Source organism: Octopus sinensis, linkage group LG15, assembly GCF_006345805.1.
Source record: "Octopus sinensis linkage group LG15, ASM634580v1, whole genome shotgun sequence".
NCBI classification, from domain to species: Eukaryota; Metazoa; Mollusca; class Cephalopoda; order Octopoda; family Octopodidae; genus Octopus; species Octopus sinensis.
In genome coordinates, this window is record NC_043011.1 from 27,032,847 (window position 1) to 27,055,173 (window position 22,327).

The 22,327-nt window shown below is 32.6% G+C and overlaps 1 protein-coding gene and 1 long non-coding RNA gene across 2 annotated transcripts in view; one reads left to right on the forward strand and one right to left on the reverse strand.

Annotated features, from left to right (window-relative positions):
• LOC115219919 overlaps positions 1 to 3,618 on the forward strand; it is a 190,600-nt gene extending 186,982 nt beyond the window's left edge. The window contains exon 20 of the mRNA XM_029790226.2: positions 1,267 to 3,618. Coding sequence (XP_029646086.1) covers positions 1,267 to 1,301 — 35 coding nt within the window. The 3' untranslated portion in view covers positions 1,302 to 3,618. The remainder of the gene's footprint in view (positions 1 to 1,266) is intronic.
• Positions 3,619 to 12,954: 9,336 nt separating this feature from the next.
• On the reverse strand, positions 12,955 to 21,976 carry LOC118766265. The gene is made up of 4 exons (XR_005002177.1): positions 21,967 to 21,976; positions 15,990 to 15,996; positions 14,618 to 14,627; positions 12,955 to 13,023 (listed from the first exon to the last, which is right to left on the reverse strand). It is a non-coding gene; the product is annotated as an uncharacterized LOC118766265 (long non-coding RNA).
• Between the last annotated feature and the right edge of the window lie 351 nt (positions 21,977 to 22,327).

A 22,327-nucleotide genomic window follows, 5' to 3' on the forward strand; every position in this document is an offset into this window, starting at 1 on the left:
AGCAAGTAGTGGTGTTTGATGGGAGTATTCAAAGGATGTATTTGGGGGATGTTTCTAGGCGGAATTATGGTACTGTATGAGCAATGTTTTAGATGTCATAATTTACAGTGGATTCTTTGAAGTAAATAGTTTTGGACATTTTTGCTACATTATGCTTCAAAATTTTGCTACATTTTTATTACTTTGAACTGTGATAGGTCTAAGAGTTCTGTTCAGTTTCGAGTAAAGGACGGTTCTCTTTTGCCATAACCGTTATATGAACAGGTTACAGTGTTTGACTCTGTGCAAGAGTTGCCACTGTTGTTGTTGTTACAAATGCTATTTTTTATCCTTTAGCATTTAAACTGGCCATATCCAGCCCAAATATGCTACTTGTTTCATGTTTTAACTAGCCAGACCCAGCCTATCACACCTCTCCTTCAATGCTATTCTAAAAATATAGTCATATCATCAAAATTTCGAAGCTATGAGATAATGTATGATTTATTAAAAATGAATGAAAAAGCAATTACATTTGACTAAATAATCTGAATGCTAAAAGGTTAAAGTACTTGTTGCGTATGCTCTTCACTTTCTCTTACTTTTTGTATATTCAGTTGTATGGCATGTGAAGGCACATGGCTCAGTGGTTAGAGTGTCGGGCTCACAATCATGAGGTAATGAGTTTGATTCCTAGACCAGGCTGTGTGTTGTGTTCTTGAGCAAGACACTTTATTTCATGTTGCTCCAGTTCATTCAGCTATAGAAATGAGTTACAATGTCACTGGTGCCATGCTGTATCAGCCTTTGCCTTTCCCTTGGATAACATCGGTGGCGTGAGAGGGGTGTGTATGGGTGACTGCAGGTCTTCCACAAACAACCTTGCCTGGACTTGTACTTCAGAGGAGAACTTTCTAGATGAAATCCCATGTTCATTCATGACCAAAGGGAATTTTTACTCTTTTTTACTGTGTGTAGCCTATTTCTGTATCACACAACAGAATGTACAAGTGCAATGCATGTAAATAAATATCGACATTTTGTAAAAAAAACAAACAAACAAAAACAAATAATTTTTTTTGTCATCTTCCCCTTGATATTGAGGGCAGGCTTTCCTTAAGTACTTAAAAGTCATCTTTTACAAATACTCCAAAGAAAATTTCATTTCTTAATGCTTGAATAAGTCATGTCTAGTTGCAAACTGCCAGAATTTTTTTTATCAAACTGCTTTCATTAAATAATAACGTGGCATATTTAACCCTAATTCTATGATTTTCTTATTTGCAGGTCAAGGTTTCCACCGAACCACATTTTATGTGTGATATTTCCAGATCTTCAGACCAATGCCACCATTGAGACCAGAATCAAAATCACTTCATGTCCTCACTTCCCCTTAATTTATATTATTATTATTATTATTATTATCATCATCGAAAGCATAATAACAACAACAACAACAACAATAATAATAATAATAATAATAATAATAATAATGATAGTAGTAGTAGTAGTAATAATAACAATGATACTAATAATAATAAGAGTAATAATAATAATTAAATATTAGTAGTAGTGATATTAATACTGTTGCATTACATCATTAGTAGGTCTTCAGATTTGTCTGTGCAACAATGTCATATCTCCTCATTGTCTTTTATTTCATATAACAGTCATTTAATACTATACAGATTTGAATTGATTCAGTGACAGACAAAATACCTTGCAGTTTTTATTTAAATCTCTTTGGTTTCCGAATTTGACTCCTGCAAGTGTCTACTCTATTATTCAAGCATCCAATGTTGATATAGCAACTAATCATCTTCTAGGTTTCAGTTCATCAACTATACTCCAAACAATAATAATAAAATTGTTCTTGTATATTTATGTTTGAACTAATAGAACTTATAACTTGCTGTCTCAGGAGGTTCCTGGGTGGGACTTGAACTCAGTTTGTACAAATGTCAAATCAAAATCTAAGCATCATAAGAATAGCAATAATAAAGAAATGCAGAAGGCACACAAAAGCTCACAACACTATACACTGACCCCAAAATAGGTCTGCTAGGAACAGCTCATATCTTGCACAAGACAATGTTAATTCAATAGTATAGCTCTAATAGAACAGTCATCACACACAACACACTCTCCATACAATAAGCACCATATAATTTAATACAACACAACTGTCACAGCATATACCATGTAAGATTAAGGGCCATGAGAACAACACAGCCTTCATTACACACACACACACAACAGAACAAACACTAATATAAAATAAAAAACGAAACCCCATTACAAAACAAACTGATGCAGAACACCAACAGAAGGAGTCTGTACTCCCTCAATACTCATAAGAATGCAATGCTGAATTCACATCTAGGGGATACAGAGGTGCACCAGATGGTGCAATTGAAACTTGCATGAAATTACTGAAGGAAAATAAAATAATAGCAGTTTCTGATTTAGGTACAAGGCCAACAGGTTTTAGTGGACGGGGTTAGTCATAACCATTGACATCAGTACTTGACTGGTACTTCAAGGAATAGAAGGTAAAGTTGACATTGGTGGGATTGAAATCAAAATGAAAGGAGCTTGCCCAACACTAATGCTTCTGCCAGTTTACTGTCTCCAGTAGTTGTAGTAATAGTAGTAGTAATAATAATAAAAACAATCCTTTCTACTATAGGTACAAGGCCTGAAAATTTGCTGGAGGGGACTACTTGGTTGCATCAACCCTGGTGCTTAGCTGGTGTTTATTTTATCAACCACCCCAACCAAAATGATAAAAGACAAAGTAGACCTCAATTATGGTCTGAGTTCAAATTCAACCAAGCTCAACTTTGCTTTTCATCTTTTGGAGGTTTGATCAAGTAAGTACCAGTTGAGTATTGGGGTTAATATGATCCACTTAGCCCTCATTCAAAATTTCAGGCCTTCTGCCTAATGCAGAAAAAAAAATTATTATTATTATTATTATTATTATTATTATTATTATTATTATTAGCACTATTGTCACTAGGAGTTGAATCTTTAGATTGACTTGTAACACATTCTTGACAAATCTCATTTCAATCATTTATTTGATTGTAAGTTAGGTTTTATGGATGAAAAAACAACACCAAAAGGAATCTATTTTTTGGTTTTTTTGTGACAGAACAGGAATAAGACATTACAAGAGAAAGAGCAGTATCGGCCTTTTCAACTGACTGATTTTTAAAAATATTGTGTTATAACCCCCCTTTCTTTTTTCTCAGTTTGTGTTGCTGTTCTTATGCCGCAAAGCTGAGTATTGCCTGCAATCTCAAACAATGTTAAGCAATGTTATCAGGTACACACACACACACACACACAAACAATGTTTGCATTATTGTCATCGTCATCATCATCATCATCATCATCCTTAAAACAGCAAAAACAATAAAACAACATTTCATGTCTATTTTACCATGCTTGTATGGGTTGGATAGGTTTTGCCCACTTGTAATAGTCTGCCTTATCTGGCACACAAAGCAACAGAAAAATGCCAGTCAGCTAGCCAGCCAGTCAATTTTATTGCAGTGTATGTCTTCTTGCAGTATGGAATAATAATAATAATAATATTAACACCTATATATATATATCACGTGATCACGTGACTGACCAGGCTATCAGATGTTGCTACACATCGCTGGTCACAATGCGCTTCACATTGTTTTAGCCTTCAAATGACGCCACCCTGCTGGCTAAGCGAGCAGGCCAACAGAAGAAAGAGTGAGAGAAAGTTGCGGCGAAAGTGTACAGCAGGGGTCACCACCGGCCCCTGCCGGAGCCTTGTGGAGCTTTATGTGTTTTCGCTCAATAAACACACACAACGCCTGGTCTGGGAATTGAAACCGCGATCCTCTGACCGTGAGTCCGCTGCCCTAACCACTGGGCCATTATATATATTAGGCTTCTTTCAGTTGTGGTCAGCTGAGGGCTATAATAGAAGACACTTACCCAAGGTGCTAAACAGTGGGACTGAACCTGAAACCATGTGGTTGGGAAACAAGTGTTTTACCATATTTTATTTTGTTAGTGATACTAGCGGGTTGTTGTATGTGACAAGTGTTACACTCCCTTCTCTCTTGCAAGAGTTTTATTCAAAGTTACTTTCCCCCTAGGCAGATAATATGCAACCTGCCTTTCAGAGTTTGCATTTTACTTGTTAGTAATGTAATGATGTGGTGTTGGGTTGTAATTATAAACACACACGTTTGTAAAAGGAAGAGACAGAGAAAGCTTAAGAAAGAGATTGAGATAGAAGAGAAAGGAACAGAAAGTGAAGGATATGACAGATAATATAATAATTATATAATAATGCTGAATAGCTTAAAAATAAAGATTAATAACTAGAATATGAAATGAAAGTGTATGTATATCTATATCAGTGTACACACACACCACACACACACACACACACACACACATTACAAAGGTAATAATCATTTCTTTACAATATATGGCAGGATTAGAAGTTTGAATTTGAAATTAAGAAATAAAGAAAAAGATGCATTGAATGCATTTAATTAATTTTTTAATTGTTTTGTTGCTTGTTTATTAGAAATTTGTTAAAATTTCTTCTTAGGGGCAATCGTGTATAGAACTATTTCATTCTTTTCAGAAATCTTCTGCATACACAGTATATACATATCACACACACAAAACTTATATACTCATGCATACATGCGCGCATACACACACACACACACAATTATGTGTTTGTGTGTGTGCATATATGTCTGTGTGTCTAATAATAATGATGATGATAGTAATGCTAGTAATAATGAAAATAATAATAATGATTTATTCAATGAAATCCACTTGTGCAATCTAAGAAAAAACAAGTTCTGCATGACTGACTGGTGGTGCAGTTCCTTGTAACTGCATCAAGTCCAACTTGCCAAAATATTACTGCAATTTGCTATGTATCTCATAGGTATGAAACCCTGTTTTTCATGCCTAACCTTTTCCAGTTTACCATTTATTTAATGTAATTATTACAAACTATCTTACTTGTGCACATTCCAAGGAATGTTTTTCTTCTCTTCACCCTTCTTTTAGTTTTAATTTTCTTTTGAAGAACAAGAAGCATTCCAAAATTTTGAAACCCTCCTTGCGCTTTCTTCATGAAAAATGCTTATGTATCATCCATTTTTCATTTGCATCATTTTAAAAATTCTTCATTACACACACACACACCACACACACACACACACACACCACACACACACACACACACACTCACACGTATTATGATATATAATCATTTATATACTATAGCGTTCAAATATATGTATGTGATGTGTGTATCTATATACATCATGGTGATGCATGAATATTTATATCAAATCATGCAAGCACACACCACACATATATACATACATATACATACATACATATACATATATATATATAGCTATAACTCAGGACCTGGCAGCACTTTTTTGTTTTGCGATTAAAACAAAATATCCATCAATTTTATATCTTTATATCCTTCAAATAAATCAAAATGACAATTCCATCTGCATATATATTATTGTGTGTGTATGTGTGTGTATATATATATATATATATATATATATATATATATATATATATGTGTGTGTGTGTGTGTGTGTGTATGTATGTATGTATGTATGCACTAGTTTATTGTCTCCCTGCAACATTGCCAGCTGTCATGAATCTTTCTCAGAAGATTCTGAAGCGACAGTATTCATAACATCTGGCCATGTTATCAGAAGGTTATAAGCACTCTACTCTTTATCACTTTACTCTTTCTTATTGTGAATAGCAATGATTACCTGATCAAAATCGATCTATTACATTAGTTTCAGATAAATAAATAAAATAAAGGACTTGTGTTTCTTGTTTATGTATCTAAATGAATGTGTGTGTGTGTGTGTGTGTGTGTATATATATATACACACCTGCACATACAGACATGTTTATATACTGCACTTGTAAAAACATGTGATGCATATGGAGAAAGAGACCTTGCATGCATTTAAAATGAGCTTATGAAATTTATGGAAAAGGAAGACCTGGGATGACTTGTGAAGACATTCTTTTATTCTTTTACTTGTTTCAGTCATTTGATTGCAGCCATGCTGGAGCACCACCTTTAGTTGAACAAATCAGCCCCAAGACTTATTCTTTGTAAGACTAGCACTTTTCTATTGGTCTCTTTTGCCGAACCACTAAGTTATGGAGATGTAAACATTCCAACACCAGTTGTCAAACGATGGTAGGAAGACAAACATAGACACACACGCACACACACAAATATATATATATATATATGTATATATATATATATACACACACACACAAACAACAGGCTTCTTTCAGTTTCTGTCTACCAAATACTCTCACAAGGCTTTGGTTGGCCCAGGGCTACAGTAGAAGACACTTGCCCAAGGTGCCTTACAGTGAGACTGAACCTGGAACCATGTGGTTGGGAAGCAAGCTTCTTATCACACAGTCACACCTGCGCCTTTCCCAGGCTGTTGCTGCTTATGGAGATGACAGCGTACTGTATTAATTGGGAGGACACATTACTGGAAAAAATCTGATCCCTGTGCAAGCTTGAAACATATATTCAAATGGGAGGTGGGTAATGATGGAAGTTGGGATATGTATTTTAAAACTATATTTGGTCATTTCACCAATTTTTTACTGTTAATTTGCCATCTGCTACTATTACTTCATCATCATCATCGTTTAACGTCCGTTCTCCATGCTAGCATGGGTTGACGGTTCGACCGGGGATCTGGGAAGCCAGAAGGCTGCACCAGGCTCCGGTCTTATCTGGCAATGTTTCTACAGCTGGATGCCCTTCCTAACGCCAACCACTCCGTGAGTGTAGTGGGTGCTTTTTACGTGCCACCTGCACTGGAGCCAAGCGAGGCTGGCATCGGCCATGGTCGGATTGGTGCATTTTACGTGCCACCGGCACGGAAGCCAGTCGAGGCGGCACTGGCTTCGGCCACGATTCGGATGGTGGATTATTTGATATTATCTCTCTTTCATCCCTTCCCTCATTTGCCATAACATATAATTTGTTAAATAAGAGAAAACATTGAATCTGTCTATATTTCTACAACTACCCAGATTTCACTACTCCTGTCTTCTCTTAACTCATGATGCTTGAATAAGAGGGATTTCATTGGATCTTGTGGTACCTGATACACCCCTTCTCTTACTACTATGCTAATAAATAATGCTAGTAAATACCCCCATCACCCTCAGGTCACTCCTTTATTGACATCCATCACTCACTCACCATGTAATATAACTCTTCTATGCAGCTAGATTTCATTTCTTTGTTCCTTCTCATTCTTTACTGACATCTATCACTTTCACTATCAACCATTTCTATATTTGTCCATCACTTGCTTTTTATTTTCCTCTCTTTCTCTTTTATCAGCAGACAAAAGCTCCCTCTCTCATCATGGTGTCTGAGTAATGAGGTTTTTGCATTAATCCTTTAGATAGCAACCCAGCTGAAACCGCCTCTGGCTCTGTAGTACAAATGTCTTGTTTTCATAAGTTTTGAATTAAAATCTTCCACCAAATCTTAGTCACAATTTATGTTTCTAACACCAGCTTAATGGTAACTATGTTATTTTACTAAATTCTTTGTTATATTCAAAATTAATTGAAAGAGATAGCATCTCAAAATAAATATTGTAACAAAAGGGTTAAATCTGGTGGTGTCCAATACACTCCACTCATTCTCACTTGATCTCTCTCCCTTTTATAAGCAAATATGTATTTGTCTTTAGTGTGTCTCCCCTGTGCTGTGAACCATTACCATCCTTCTGTCAATTCATCCTTATAATTTTGTTTTTTAATTGTAGCTTGTCCTTTTATTCAACACACCTACCTACCCCCACTCCCACTAGCTAACATTATCTTTATGTACTGGTAGCTACTATTCCTTTCCCTAAGTCACTGATATGGCATCCTTCACACTTTCTCACCACAAACCACCCTTTAACTATTCAGTCTCTTGCCTGCTATCCCATCCAATTACCATCTCTATCATTATATATTCTTTTGTTCTTTTATTCTTTTACTTGATTCAGTCATTTGACAGTGGCTATGCTGGAGCACCACCTTTAGTTGAACAAATCAACTCCGGGACTTATTCTCTGTAAGCCTAGTACTTATTTTATCGGGCTCTTTTGCTGAACCACTAAGTTACATGGATATAAATACATAAAATATATTCATCTATTTTCTGTATGCGTTTGTGTGTGTATGTGCATGTAATGTGTGTGTGTATATATAAGGCTCTAGAATTTACAAAACTCCATACTTTCATCAATAATAGATAATGACACATACACACAAACATGGATATCAGAAAATTGATATGCATATAGATGAAAAAAAAAGATGACATTAATTTCTTTGCTGTAAGCATGGATGCCAGAAATTCCCTAGAAATTTTAAAACTAATTTGTATATATATATATATATATATATATATATATTCTAAATTTAATGTAAAATGAATTTTGTATCATTATTGGAGCAATTGATAGAAATAGTCTATTAGTTTCCAAAAATATAAATGGGTACCAAGCAAATAAATTCAGAAATTCCTAATTCAGCTGTTCACTGACTTGAACCTATAAGTTACAGTGTGTGTTACTTAAAAATGATAAGTACTTTAGATGTAACATTCAACCTTATTAACAAAATATTCCAACCACTGTATATGACAATATAAACCATCCAGTATGTAATTCAAAGAAATCAAACTGTCTGCACAAATCTCATAATCACTTATGATGAACTAACAGTCAACTTAGCAAATATATGCAACATGCTGGCATCTAGTGGTTTCATAGAAGCTCTTACACCCTTTTTGAGGAAGTGAGGCATAAAGAACATGCCATACAATCCATAGTATTTTATAAATATAAGTACACTGATAAGTAAAAACCTTTTCCATCTTATAAGAACCCATTTTCTTCCTGGATAGTACAAAAAAGTTTTAGTTCAAACCTGGTTAAAATAGATGTTTAAATTGTAATGAATTTTGCTAGCACTTTAATATCTACTTATGATAAGAAAATATTTAATAATTTTAATCCCCAAAGCACAACCAGTAGATATGGAAATGTAGTTTCCATTCTCACTCTGTCCTTCTAGTCAATGCAAACAGCTTGGAAAACTCACTTAAATATGTCACAACTGTAACATCAAAGATGAACTGAAATAGCATTGATGCTATGACTGTGGACCAACTTAAAATCAGAGTCTAACATCATAACTATACATTTAGAATGTTACCAAAAAAAATAAAAAATAAAAATAAAAATAAAAATTGGATAGAAAGCTGGCAACAAAAATGGTGTTTGTAAAATAGCAATATATCTCATGGTGCCTCATAGCTACAGTGTCAACTAATATACAATCAAATACTTTCTGAAATCATTGGAGCTTAGAAAAGCTATTGAACTTGAAACATCAGTCAAAATATTGAATAGGCATATAGAATTAATCTCTTCATGCACTTACAAGCTTAAGTGTCGCCTAAAAATTTTAACAACTTTCTAATAACAGTAACGCCAAATCTCAATAGAACATATTCCTTTTCATTTTCTATTTTATCTTAAAATAGGAATGGATTTATTCAGTATTATCCTTTATATATTGAACTACACATAGCAAAGTTGAAAATACTTCATCGTGATGTCCTAGTATGGCCACAACAAAATGGCTGTAACCAGCAAAAGATACAGACTTTTGTATTGCTCTTGTAAGCATGTGTGTGAAAAAATAACCTCAAATTCCTCTAAAATTAAAAAAAACTTTAAAAAAATAAAATGATCAAATATAGAGAAAAATGTAAAGATTTAAAATGAAAAAGACCTTTTAATCTAAATGTTCAGAATGTTTTTTGGCTTTCAATTAAAATAAAAAAAAAATTCTTTATTTGTTCTTTTCGAGAATGTAAAATTGTCATAAGAAAATTTCTTAAATGTGCAAACAAAATTGTTACAAGTACAACATGTACAAGCAGAACTACAAGCAAAATTTTGCAAATCGAATAATATTGTTTCTTTTTGGTATTATCTGATGTATACATTTTGAGATGCAGATATTTTTTTCCCCATGTAGATATTTCCTAAATACGTAACAAAGATATCTTTATTATTATTTTTTTATAATTGTTTCAATTCAAAGTATATAATTTCAATTTCACAATCCACAATACATTGTCTATATATTTGCTTGTGAATGGGTGTGTGTATAGTCTATAATGTGCACAAATATATATGTGTATGTTCATACACATGCACTTACAATATACATTCAAAAAGAGAGATACTCTGTGTACCTGTATAGCTTTCTGTGGGTGCATATATATATATATATATATATATATATATATATATATACATACATTCATCTACACATGTATTTATATGTGCGTGTGAAGGCATGTGATCATACAGTTGGGGTGTTGAACCTACAAATGTAAAGTTATAGTTTCAATTCCCAAACTGGGCAGTGATTTGTGATCTTGATCAAAACACTTCATTTCATATACATTCATATATCTATGTGTATGAATAAATATATGTGTGTGTGTGTATGTATGTATGTATGCATGATGTATATATATAATATATATGTGCGTGTGCATATATATATATAAATATTGAAAAAAAATATGCATTTGGCCAAATTTGGACATACAATAGTTATACATAATAGCAATGATATATAATATATATATATATATAATATTATATATATATATATATATATATATATATATATATATATATCTTGGATAGGTAGGCAACTATACAAATATGTATATATATATATATATATATATTTGTATATATATTTGTATATTTCCCAATAGAGGTTTATTTCTTTTAGCTTGTTTTTGTTTAAATTATACATATAATGCATGTATATACACAAAAGACATATTTACATACAGTCGTGGTTAAAAGTTTGGAACATTTGTTTTTAAAATTAAAATTGTTATACCCAAGTACAATTCAGTTCAAATATATACTATGTGTTTATTTGGGCATCTAATCTAAGAGTTCTAACTTTTGCCCATGACTGTATCTATATATTTATATACATACATGCGTATATATATATAAAAATACAAAATGGAACAAGAACGCAAAACATCCAAGTAGATGATACAAAAAACACAGACGGGTTATTCGAAGCCTTTAATCTTCAGTCAAGAACCGGATCATTCTCGCAATTTCGGATGATCTGGTTCTTCACTGAAGATTAAAGGCTTCGAATGACCTGTCTGTGTTTTTTGTATCGTCTATTTGGATGCTTTGTGTTCTTGTCCTATTTTGTATTTATATATATATATTATATATATATATATATATATATATATATATACGTGTGTAACAGTTAACTGAATTTTAGATTATACTATTAAATGTGATGCATAAAAAAAGCAAGCTGATGTGTTTCATAGTAAGCACTGTTGCATATTAAAACACACTTGTCAGGTCAAGAGTTGAACATCAACTGAAAATATACTAAAAGTGTACCCACACTTCACTGCACCACTCATGTTTATTTTTTTTTATTACATTATTTTCTCCTGTTTGGATTGTCACTGTTGAGTGGAGGACAAATTAAATTTACATCAGAAATGTTCCTGTTTTACCTAAATGACATTATAAAGGTTTATTTTGATGAAATTTCTAAAAGACTGGCATAACAGAATCTCTATATATTTGTGTATTTGTTTGTTTATGTTTAAGTTATTCTACTCTAAATCTCTATATAATTCAAGTGTCACAGCCGTCTCTCTTTACAGTGTGTCCTGTGCACATATCTACATTTATATAAACAGATATGTATATAAAACGTATAAAAGAATATATATATATAATATATATATATATATATATATATATATATATATATGAAATGCATAAAAGAATATATATATTATATATATATATCTTTTATCTTTTACTTCAGTCATTGGAGTGTGACCATGCTGGAGCTATACACACACACACACATATATATGTATGTGTGTGTGTATGTATATATATATATATATATATATATATATATATATATATATATGCACAAACAGACACACACACACACACATTGGCAAACCACATGTATAACCACAAAAAAATCATTGGATGTAGAAGAGTAAATTTTTTAAAAGACAGGCATGAAAGACTTACATTCATGACTCTGAGTTTCTTGACAGTGATTTATTTGAGACTCACTATCATTCATTAACTGTTTCATGCATGTTTAAAATGTGCTTACTTCTGTATTAAATACGCTTGCAACAACTGATGAACAATAAGAGATATTAAACAAACTGTAGTTGGAAAACTCTGTTCTGAATCATAGGTGTTCCGTGCCTGCATCTTTAATAAATATATTTACATACGTGTGCTTATCTTTTATATATATATATATATATATATATCTATATATATATATATATCATCGTCATCCAGTGTTTTATCGGGGGTGGCTGGATCTACCTCAATGCCATAGCAATGGAGGTAGGTAGGTGCAGCCCACCCCAACCTTTGGGCTGGCTGGTGCTCATTCTCCTTTGCTATCATGGGGCTTTTTAGGAGCTGGATTTTCTATGGGGGACATGTCCTTGCTTACCCCCAATCTCAGTTTCTAGACATAAGTGGACCCGAGACCAAGGCCTCTACCATGATCTTTAAGAAATGTGGTGGAAAACAAGCTCAGGAAGGCAGGGACTCTACTCCTTGAGACCCCTTTTGGAGCCCCCCTACCTACCTATATATATATATATATATATATTGGGCTTCTTTACAGTTTCTGTCTACCAAATCCACTTACAAGGCCTTGGTTGGTCTGAGGCTATAGTAGAAGACACTTGCCCAAGATGCAATGCAGTTGGATTGATTTTTGGAAAAAACAGACAGGACTTGAACCCACATCAGTAAACATGATAGATGTTCTATCATTGGACCAAAGCAATCCTTCAAATTTCTTTAGTCATTTTAGAAACTATCCTTACCATGTTGTTGACATCATAAGAATTAATATACTTGAAGAGAATGTTGAATAATTGTTTTTTTAGAACAATGGATCTCAAAGTGCATAAAGCTGTAAATAATTATGTAAATCTTGGGGTTAAAAAAAGAAACAACTCCTTGGATTGAAAAAGTTGAAGGCATGATTCTTCAGTTTCTGTCTACTAATTTCATTCACAAGGTGTATAGAACATCAGCTGACAGCATCCAGTCAGTGGGACCAAACCTTGAACCATGTGATTCTAAAGTGAACCTTTCAATCATAAGGCCATACTGTTTCTTTCTTATCATGGGTAATGGACTGGCAGAGTTGTTAGAGCATTGGACAAAGGGCTTTGCAGTATTTGCTCTGACTCCTTATCTCTGGAGATCAAATCCTGCTGAGGTCAAATATGTCTTTTCCCCTTTCCTGATAAAATAAAGTACCAGTCAGCTACTGGCAGTCAATCATATAAGCTACCTCACCCTTCAAAATTGCTGTTCTTGAATATTAATTAGAAAAAGAGGGTAGTGGATTGCTGAAACCATTGAAGCGGCTGACAAAATATTTAGCAGTATTTCGGCTGTTTCGCTGTTTTCTGAGTTCAAATCCTGTTGGGATCTATTTTAACTCTAATCCTGTCATGGTTGATAAAATTTATTACCAGTTAAGTTCTAGAGTTGGCTTTTATGACTAACCCTTTCTCCACAAAATTGCCTGCCTTGTGCCTAAATTAGAAAACATTTCAAGCAGTGTGTTGGTGGAATGTTTAGAGCATTTGACAAAATACTTTGTAATATTCTTTCTGTTTAACCCTTAAGCATTCAGATTACTCTGTCAAATTTAATACATATTCTTTAGCAATATTTTGAATTAATCGTGCACTATCTTGTTGCTTTGAGATTTTGAAGATCTAATTATTTATGATTTGAATGACATTGTCAAGTAGGTGTTTGAGGCCAGATCTGGCCAGTTTGAATATAGAACAGGTAAAATATTTTGAGCCAGATATGGCCAGTTTAAATGCTAAAGGGTTAATTTTCAACTTTGCCTCGAGGGTTGATAAAATAAAGTACCAGTCAAACACTGGAGTTGATAGTATCAACCAACCCCCTGTCCTCAAATTTGCTGGCCTTGTACCTAAATCTGAAATGATTATTATTATTGCAAGTTTTGATACATATATTTATATACACTCACACACAGACATACACATGTATATATATTCTTTTATTATATATTTCTTTATATTTTTTACATTTTTATGTATCTTTCCTATACCTATAGGACATGTTTATAAAATTTGAAATTCTAGAGACTTTTTTATGAATATTTTTTTGTATTTGTTTCCACAATATCCTTTTATAATTTGATTTGATCCTATATAATTCCCTTGTCAGAATTCACAGTATGTCGCAGAATATTGAAATTTGCCAAACTAAATTGCATTCCATTCTATTAAACATGATATGTTTTAATAGCAAGAATGTTTATGAGAAACTTTCACTTTTGCTGTTGCTTCTACCGTTGTTGCTGCTACTACTACTACTACTACTACTACTACTACTACTACTACTACTCTTTTCCTGTCTTCTTTGTGTTTCCTTCCCTGTGCTCCAATTATATTCTTCAATTACTTCCTAAACTTCAATTCTCTCCTTCTCCCCATCCTCATCATTTCTTTCTTGTTTGTGTGTGTGTATATATATATATATATAAATATATATATATGCATATATATATATATCTAACTATAATCTCTGCTGGTCCATCCCTCCTCCTATCGGCTGTAGCATCATGCAAATCATCCTTATTACTCTTATTTCTGAGCTCAAATTTTGCTGAGGTCAACTTTGCCTCTTCTCTTTGCAAGGATGGTAAAATAAGTACCTGTTGTGCATTGGGGTTGATATCGTTGACTGGCCCCTTCCCCTATAGTAGAAAAAATTATAAGGCAGTGAGCTGGCAGAATCATTAGCACACCAGACAAAGTGCTTAGCAGCATTTTGTCCATATTTATATTCTAAGTTCAAATTCTGCTGAGGCTAACTTTACTTTTCATCCTTCAGGGTCAATGAAATAAGAATCAGTTAAGCACTGGCGGTAATGTAATTGATTAGCCCTCCCTCCCCTCAAATTTGAGGCCTTGTGCTTGTTGTAGAAAGGTTTATTAATATCATTATTATTATTATTATTATTATTATTATTACCATTTTTATTATTTTTAAGATGGCAAGTTGGTAGGATTGTTAGTGTATTGGATAAAATGCTTAGCAGCATTCCTTCAGGCCCTTTACATCCTGATTTCACATCCTGATTCTGCCAAGGGTATTTTTGGTTTTCATTCTTTCGGGATTGATAAAACAAGTACCAGTTGAATACTGGGGTCAATGTAATTTCCTAAAATTTCAGGCCTTGTGCCTATAGTAAAAAGAATTGTTATCATTATATAAGGTGGCGAGCTGGCAGAATAAGTTAGTACACTGGGCAAAATGCTTAGCAGTATTTTCGTCTGTCTTTACATTTTGAGTTCAAATTTTGCTGAGGTTGAGTTTGCTTTCATTTTTTCAGGGTCGATAAAATAAGTACCAGTTGAACACTGAGGCCAATATAATCGATTAGTCTTCTTCCCCCAAATTTCAGGCTCTGTGCCTTTAGTAGGAAGGATTCTTCTTATTATTAAGGCAGGAGATTGGTAGACTCATTAGAACTTTCTGCAAAATACCTTGCAATATTTCTCTTGGCTCTTTATTTTCTGAGTTTAAATTCTGCAGAGGTTGACTCAGCCTTTCATCCAGTCAGCTTTAAAAGTAGGTTGATGGTATCAACTAACTTATTCTCCTCAAAATTGCTGACTTTGTGCTAAAGTTAGAAAGCATTAATTCTTCTTTGATTGAGTTACATTTTTTCATATTCTGATTTCAAGCTCGCATTGGATCAACTATGCTTCTCATCATGTAGGGTTCAAAAAATAAAAAAAACCAGTGATTTGCTGATGTTGTAGTCAAACATGCACACCTCTCAAAATTTATAGTTTTGTACCTATAAGAGAAGATTTTTTTGTTATATCATCTTTTACTTGTTTCAGTCATTAGACAGTGGCTATGCTGGGGCATCATCTCAAAGGGTTTTAGTTGAACAAATTGACTCCACTACTTACTTTTTTAGTTTGGTTCTTGTTTTATCAGAATCTGTTGAGCAACAGTCAAATTGCAGTTGTTGCTTAGTTTACAATTGTTTCATCAATTTCAATGAAAGGAATCTTGTGTTATCTCGTTGGCATGTCAACAATTACTAGTTTATAATGGACTGTGCAATCTTTTCACCACAACCCATGTTGGAATCAATAAACTGCAAAAATCAGTAAAATTATTGACTTAAAAAAAATACATGCATACCCCTACCAGTCATCTGTTTGATGTTCAATAAGGGTATACATGATATTTTGGCATGATTTCACTGTACTGTGTTTTTCTTGTGCCACCAGTACTAGTAAGGTCACCATGTCGCTCACAAGACTATGAAACCTGTGGAAGAGTGAACAGCTTTATGCTAGGAGATGACGGTTAAGGTATGAGAAGGGGACGTGACAGAATATGTCCTTGTAGTGGAGTAACATGGCTACTCACATTTACTCACACACACATACATATGTGCATACACACACTCATATATATTTGTGCATGTGTGATTAAAACACTAGCAACAGAAAAGACAAAAATGTATTAAATGCAGAATGTGGTTTGGGTTACCAATAGTACATTGGTCTCTCTCTCTCTCTCTCTCTCTCCCTCTCTCCCTGCATATATAAGTGTGTTTGTGTGTACATACAATGTACTATTCTTTTTATTAGTTGTCTCAGCTCTTGTGGTGATGAATCATAGCTAAAACAAACGTGTTAGTTAATGGAAGGAAATACATAATCTGAGCCAAACATCAAAAAATCAAACAGAATATCAATTAGGGGACACGGAAATGCAAACATTTCAGAGAATGTTTGTTGAAGGGAAAAATGAAAATTGGTTTGAAGTTGGAACTAGTATTTACGACTCTAAACGTTGTAATGACATCTATTAGGTTATTAATTATTATGTCCATGTTACATATTAGATAGAGGGACACGTAGAAAAGATGAGAAAGAGAAAGATGGATAGATATATAGTTAGAGGGACAGATAGAGAGGTTGGGAAAGAGTGAGGGAGACGGAGTGATTGATAGAATGAGAAAGGGTAATAGATAGATAAAATATTGATGGATAGATGGAGAGAAAGAGTTAGATCAATAGATAAATGGATAGAAGGTTGATTGATAGATAACTAGAAAGAAGGATTGAGGGATAGCTAGATAAATAGAGGGATTGATAGATAGACTGATAGATGGATAGACAGAGGGGTTTTAAAAATAGATTGATAGTTTCATTTTCCCCTGATTGAGCAAACTTTTGATCGAAAGCATTCAATCCAAGCCCATCTCATTTTTGCATATCCAGTACTATATATCTAATACATCCATCCATTTTCAAAATAGTCAGATCTGATCTGAGGGAGAGATTTCTAGCTGGTAGTTTGACTACATGGAGGTCTCCACATTGTTTATACCCAATTCAGCACTACTTGAGCAGACTTAAGATCAAATGCATTCCAACCATGACTATTCATTTTTTTTTCTCTACATCTTTTTTCTTTGAATGATGTTGGGGTGTTATTTCAGATGTTGTTAGGCTGCTTTGCCTAACAGGTTGAACGACCCTGTTAAGGCTGTCTTATTGAATCATGATTGTGGTAGAACAGGTTGTAGGTGGGATTGCTCTGACTGATTTTATGTGAAATGAGAACTGGAATAGAGGCAGCTATTTGCATCCTCAGTAATTTTAGCTGTGGCTATCCATCTAAATTTTGTCAATATACTGCTTTTGTTCTTGGGTTTTAATTGCTCCTATTTCTACATCTGCAGGTGCAAGCCGAGACAAAGTTTCATTCATTTCACTGGCACTCGTGCTGGTAGCACGTCAAAGCACCCACTACACTCTTGGAGTGGTTGGCATTAGAAAGGGCATCCAGCTGTAGAAACTTTGCCAGATCAGATTGAGCCTGGTGCAGCCTCTGGCTCACCAGTACTCAGTCAAACCGTCCAACCCATGCCAGCATGGAAAGCGGACATTAAATGATGATGATGATGATGATTTCAATGCTGGCGTGGGTTAGATAAATATATTTTTTAGGCATTTTTTTACAGCTGGATATCCTTTCTGTTGCTAACCATTCCTTGTTTTTTTATTTTTAAAATTAGGGACGTCTTATTTCACATGAATTTGAAAGCACAAAGAAAATGAAAATTGGCTGACAGGAGAAACGACAACAATACTGCTTGTAGCCTTTGACTTGTATGGAGCATATATATATATATATATATATATATATATAAACATGCAGACACAAACATGCATATGTATACACACATACATGTCTCTCTCTCTCTCTCTCTCTCTCTCTCTATATATATATATATATATATATATATATATATGTATGTATAAAAAGAGTAAAGACCTCCTTCAGTCATGAATGACTATGAGATCGCAACTAGAGAGTTCCCCTCTGAGGCATAAGTCCAGGCAAGGTTGTTTTGTAGAAGACCAGCAGTCTCCCATGCATACCAGCCTCTCTCTCCATGCCATCGATGTTGTCCATGTAAAGGCAAAAGCCAATGCAGCTTGATTCCAGTGATGTCTCAACTAATTTCTACAGCTGAGTGAACTGGAGTAATATGAAATAAAGTGTCTTGCTCAAGAACACAACACAGCTCAGTCCAAGAGGAATTGAACTCATATCCTCATGATTGTAAGTCTGACACTCTTATTGCTGAGCCATCCACTTTTAGTCCACTACATCTTATAGCAGAAGCAGCTGCAAGTAAAGGAAGTTCATTACATAACCATTGCTTTTCTTGTGTCATCTCTTTTTCTTATCACTCGATACTCGTTGACCATTTTGTTTTGAAACATATGTAAATTGAGTTCTACACTAAGTTATTAGTCTTGTATTGCTTAAGCAAAATAAAAGTACACACACACACATACGTTTGCCCCCCCCCATTTTCATATCACTTACGATTTAAATTTGTTGCTCTATATTTTTCAATTTAAATTCTGTTTGGGATTGACTTTGTCTCTAAGTAAGAAATCGGCATTGAAAGTTTTCACAGAAGTAGTAGTAGTAGTAGTAGTAGTAGAAATGTATTAATTGTAGTAGTCGTAAAGTCCCAACCTGATCTGTTCAAGAGATCCTTTGGTATGGAAATAGCCAACCAAAGATTCTTTTCCAATGTGTTCCGAATATGGCCATCTCTGATTATATTGAAGGGAATAATTCATTCTAAAATTGAAGTGAGGAGAGTATTTGCAATTTATAGGGAGTCTTTTGAGGATACTCTACAAACTGTTCTCTTACTTATATATCTTGCTACTTTGAGTACTCACATAGATGCTCTCTAATTGGTTCAACAACAAAAATGATTGGCTGGAAAGAAAAAAAAAGGAAACATCAGAAGATTGAGTTAATTAAAATACTCCTAAAATATCACATACAATAATGGTTTTATCATATATATATATATATATATATATATATATATATATATATATTTGTGTATATATATTTGTGTATATAGGTATATATATATATTTGTGTATATATGTATATATATATATATATGTATATATATTATATATATATATACATATATGGTTGCATATATTTTCACTTTAGTCCTTCTCTTGCAATTCATCACTTCTTCTCTTCTTTATTTCTCTTCCAATTACCTTCTATTGATTCCTATTGTGTCTCTTCACCCCCCTCCCCCATGCTTGTACCATTCCTTCAGTCCGCTACTTTGTTAAAGCCAGAAATGACTCTAATGAAAGTAGAATTAGTTTTCTATGTATATATATATATATATATGTATATATATATATATATATATATATATCTATATATATATATACACACACATACACACTAATATATATGTGAGTGAGTATATATGTGTATATGTATGCATGTATGTATGTATGTGTGTGTGTGGGTATATATATGTGTGAATATATATGTATATATCCATGCGTGTATGTATATATATATATATTATATATATATATAAATATCTATATGTGTGTGTATATATATATATATGTACATATATATGTGTATATATATATATGTACATATATATGTGTATATATATATGTACATATATGTGTGTGTGTATATATGTATGTATATATTATCTATCTATCTATCTATATATATATATTATGTGTGTATGTATGTATATATATATATGTATATTATCTATCTGTTTATATAATATATATATATATATATATATTATTTATGTATATATATATATATTATTTATATATATGTACATATTTATATATATATATATATATATATCTATATATATATATTATTTATATATACGTACATATTTTTATATATATATATGTATATATATATTATTTATATGTACATATAGCTATATATATGTATATGAATATATATATATATATGTGTGTGTGTATATGAATATATATGTATATATTATATATTCTTTATATACATATATATTCATATATATATATATATATATATATATATATATATATATATAATTTATGTATATATAATATTTAAGCAGTTGATTTGGTTTTATGCTTCTAACGGCAGCCTGACCATTTCAAGCCTCTGGAATGCAGACTGGAGAGATCCAGAAACTCCAAGACGGCTACCATTAAGTCCAAGATATGCTGCTATTTTAGCATATGTATATATGCATACATATGAATGTATATGTATGTGTCTATAAACTACTAATCAAAAATTATACAATTATCTGAAATATGAATTTTAAAAAATTGTTTTCATTGCAGTTTTTACTAACAGACGTTTCTACTTCATCTGAGAAAGTGCTAATGTCAAAATTGGAGAAGTCATACACACACATACACGCATGTGTGTGTATGTATATATATATATGTGTGTAAATACATATATTTATGTGTGTGTATGTATATATGTGTGCACATGTATATATATATATATATGTATATATATATATATATGTGTGTGTATATATATATCTGCTATAGTACTTCTTAGTATCATAAATGATATTAAGTGTTCTTCATTTATTTGAAATTTGAAGTACCAATCTCGGCCTCTTTGATAAAATAAGATTGAAAAAAAAAATAATATAACAAAAAAACAAATGAAAAACAAAACTATTTGATATTCATTATTGAATTTTGTACTGTATTTTTTTTTTTTTTGGAAAATTATTCCAAATTTATTGCTTTTGTTTTAAGCTATAACTATTTAACATTTACCGATAAACTAATAGCTTTACTGCTCTTTTAACATTTAATCTCTGTTGTCATGACCTTGCAAAATATTACGTAGTTCTCAGACTACTTTCATTCATAATATGTATATATGTACATGAGTGTCTGTGTATATGTGATTGTGCGTGTGTTTGTGTGTATGTATCTACTCTTAACTATATGGTAATTTCATTTTTGTTGTCAAATTTCTTCAAAATTTTTATACATTTTTAAATTTGTATTTTTAAGATTTATACTTTCTTTCCATTAACACTATGCAATATATATATATATATGATAAATATGTAATATATATATATATATAAAATACGTAACATTTTTAATATATATAACATATCTATATGTATAACATATATGTAATATATGTATATATATATAAAACATATTTATAATATACACATATTAAAATGTTTTTTCATCCTCATTACCTGAATTTTTACGCTTTACATCTTAAATAAACGATATAAACAGTGATTTATGTATTGGATACACCTCTTAATTGTATTGAGAAATTTAACATTTGATATATTTTATTTCTGTGTTGTACATTCTTCTCTCTATAACTCACTGCCAGCTCGTCACCTGTAAGTATAATATATTTCTTTACTGCCCACAAGGGGCTAAACATAGAGGGGACAAACAAGGATAGATATAGGTATTAAGTCGATTACATCGACCCCAGTGTGTAGCTGGTACTTTATTTATCGACCCCGAAAGGATGAAAGGCAAAGTCAACCTCGGCGGAATTTGAACTCAGAACGTAGCAGCAGACGAAATACTGCCAAGAATTTCGCCCGGCGTGCTAACGACTCTGCCAGCTCACCGCCAAATATAATATTCTTTTCTACTCTAGGCACAAAGCCCAAAATTTTGGGGGAA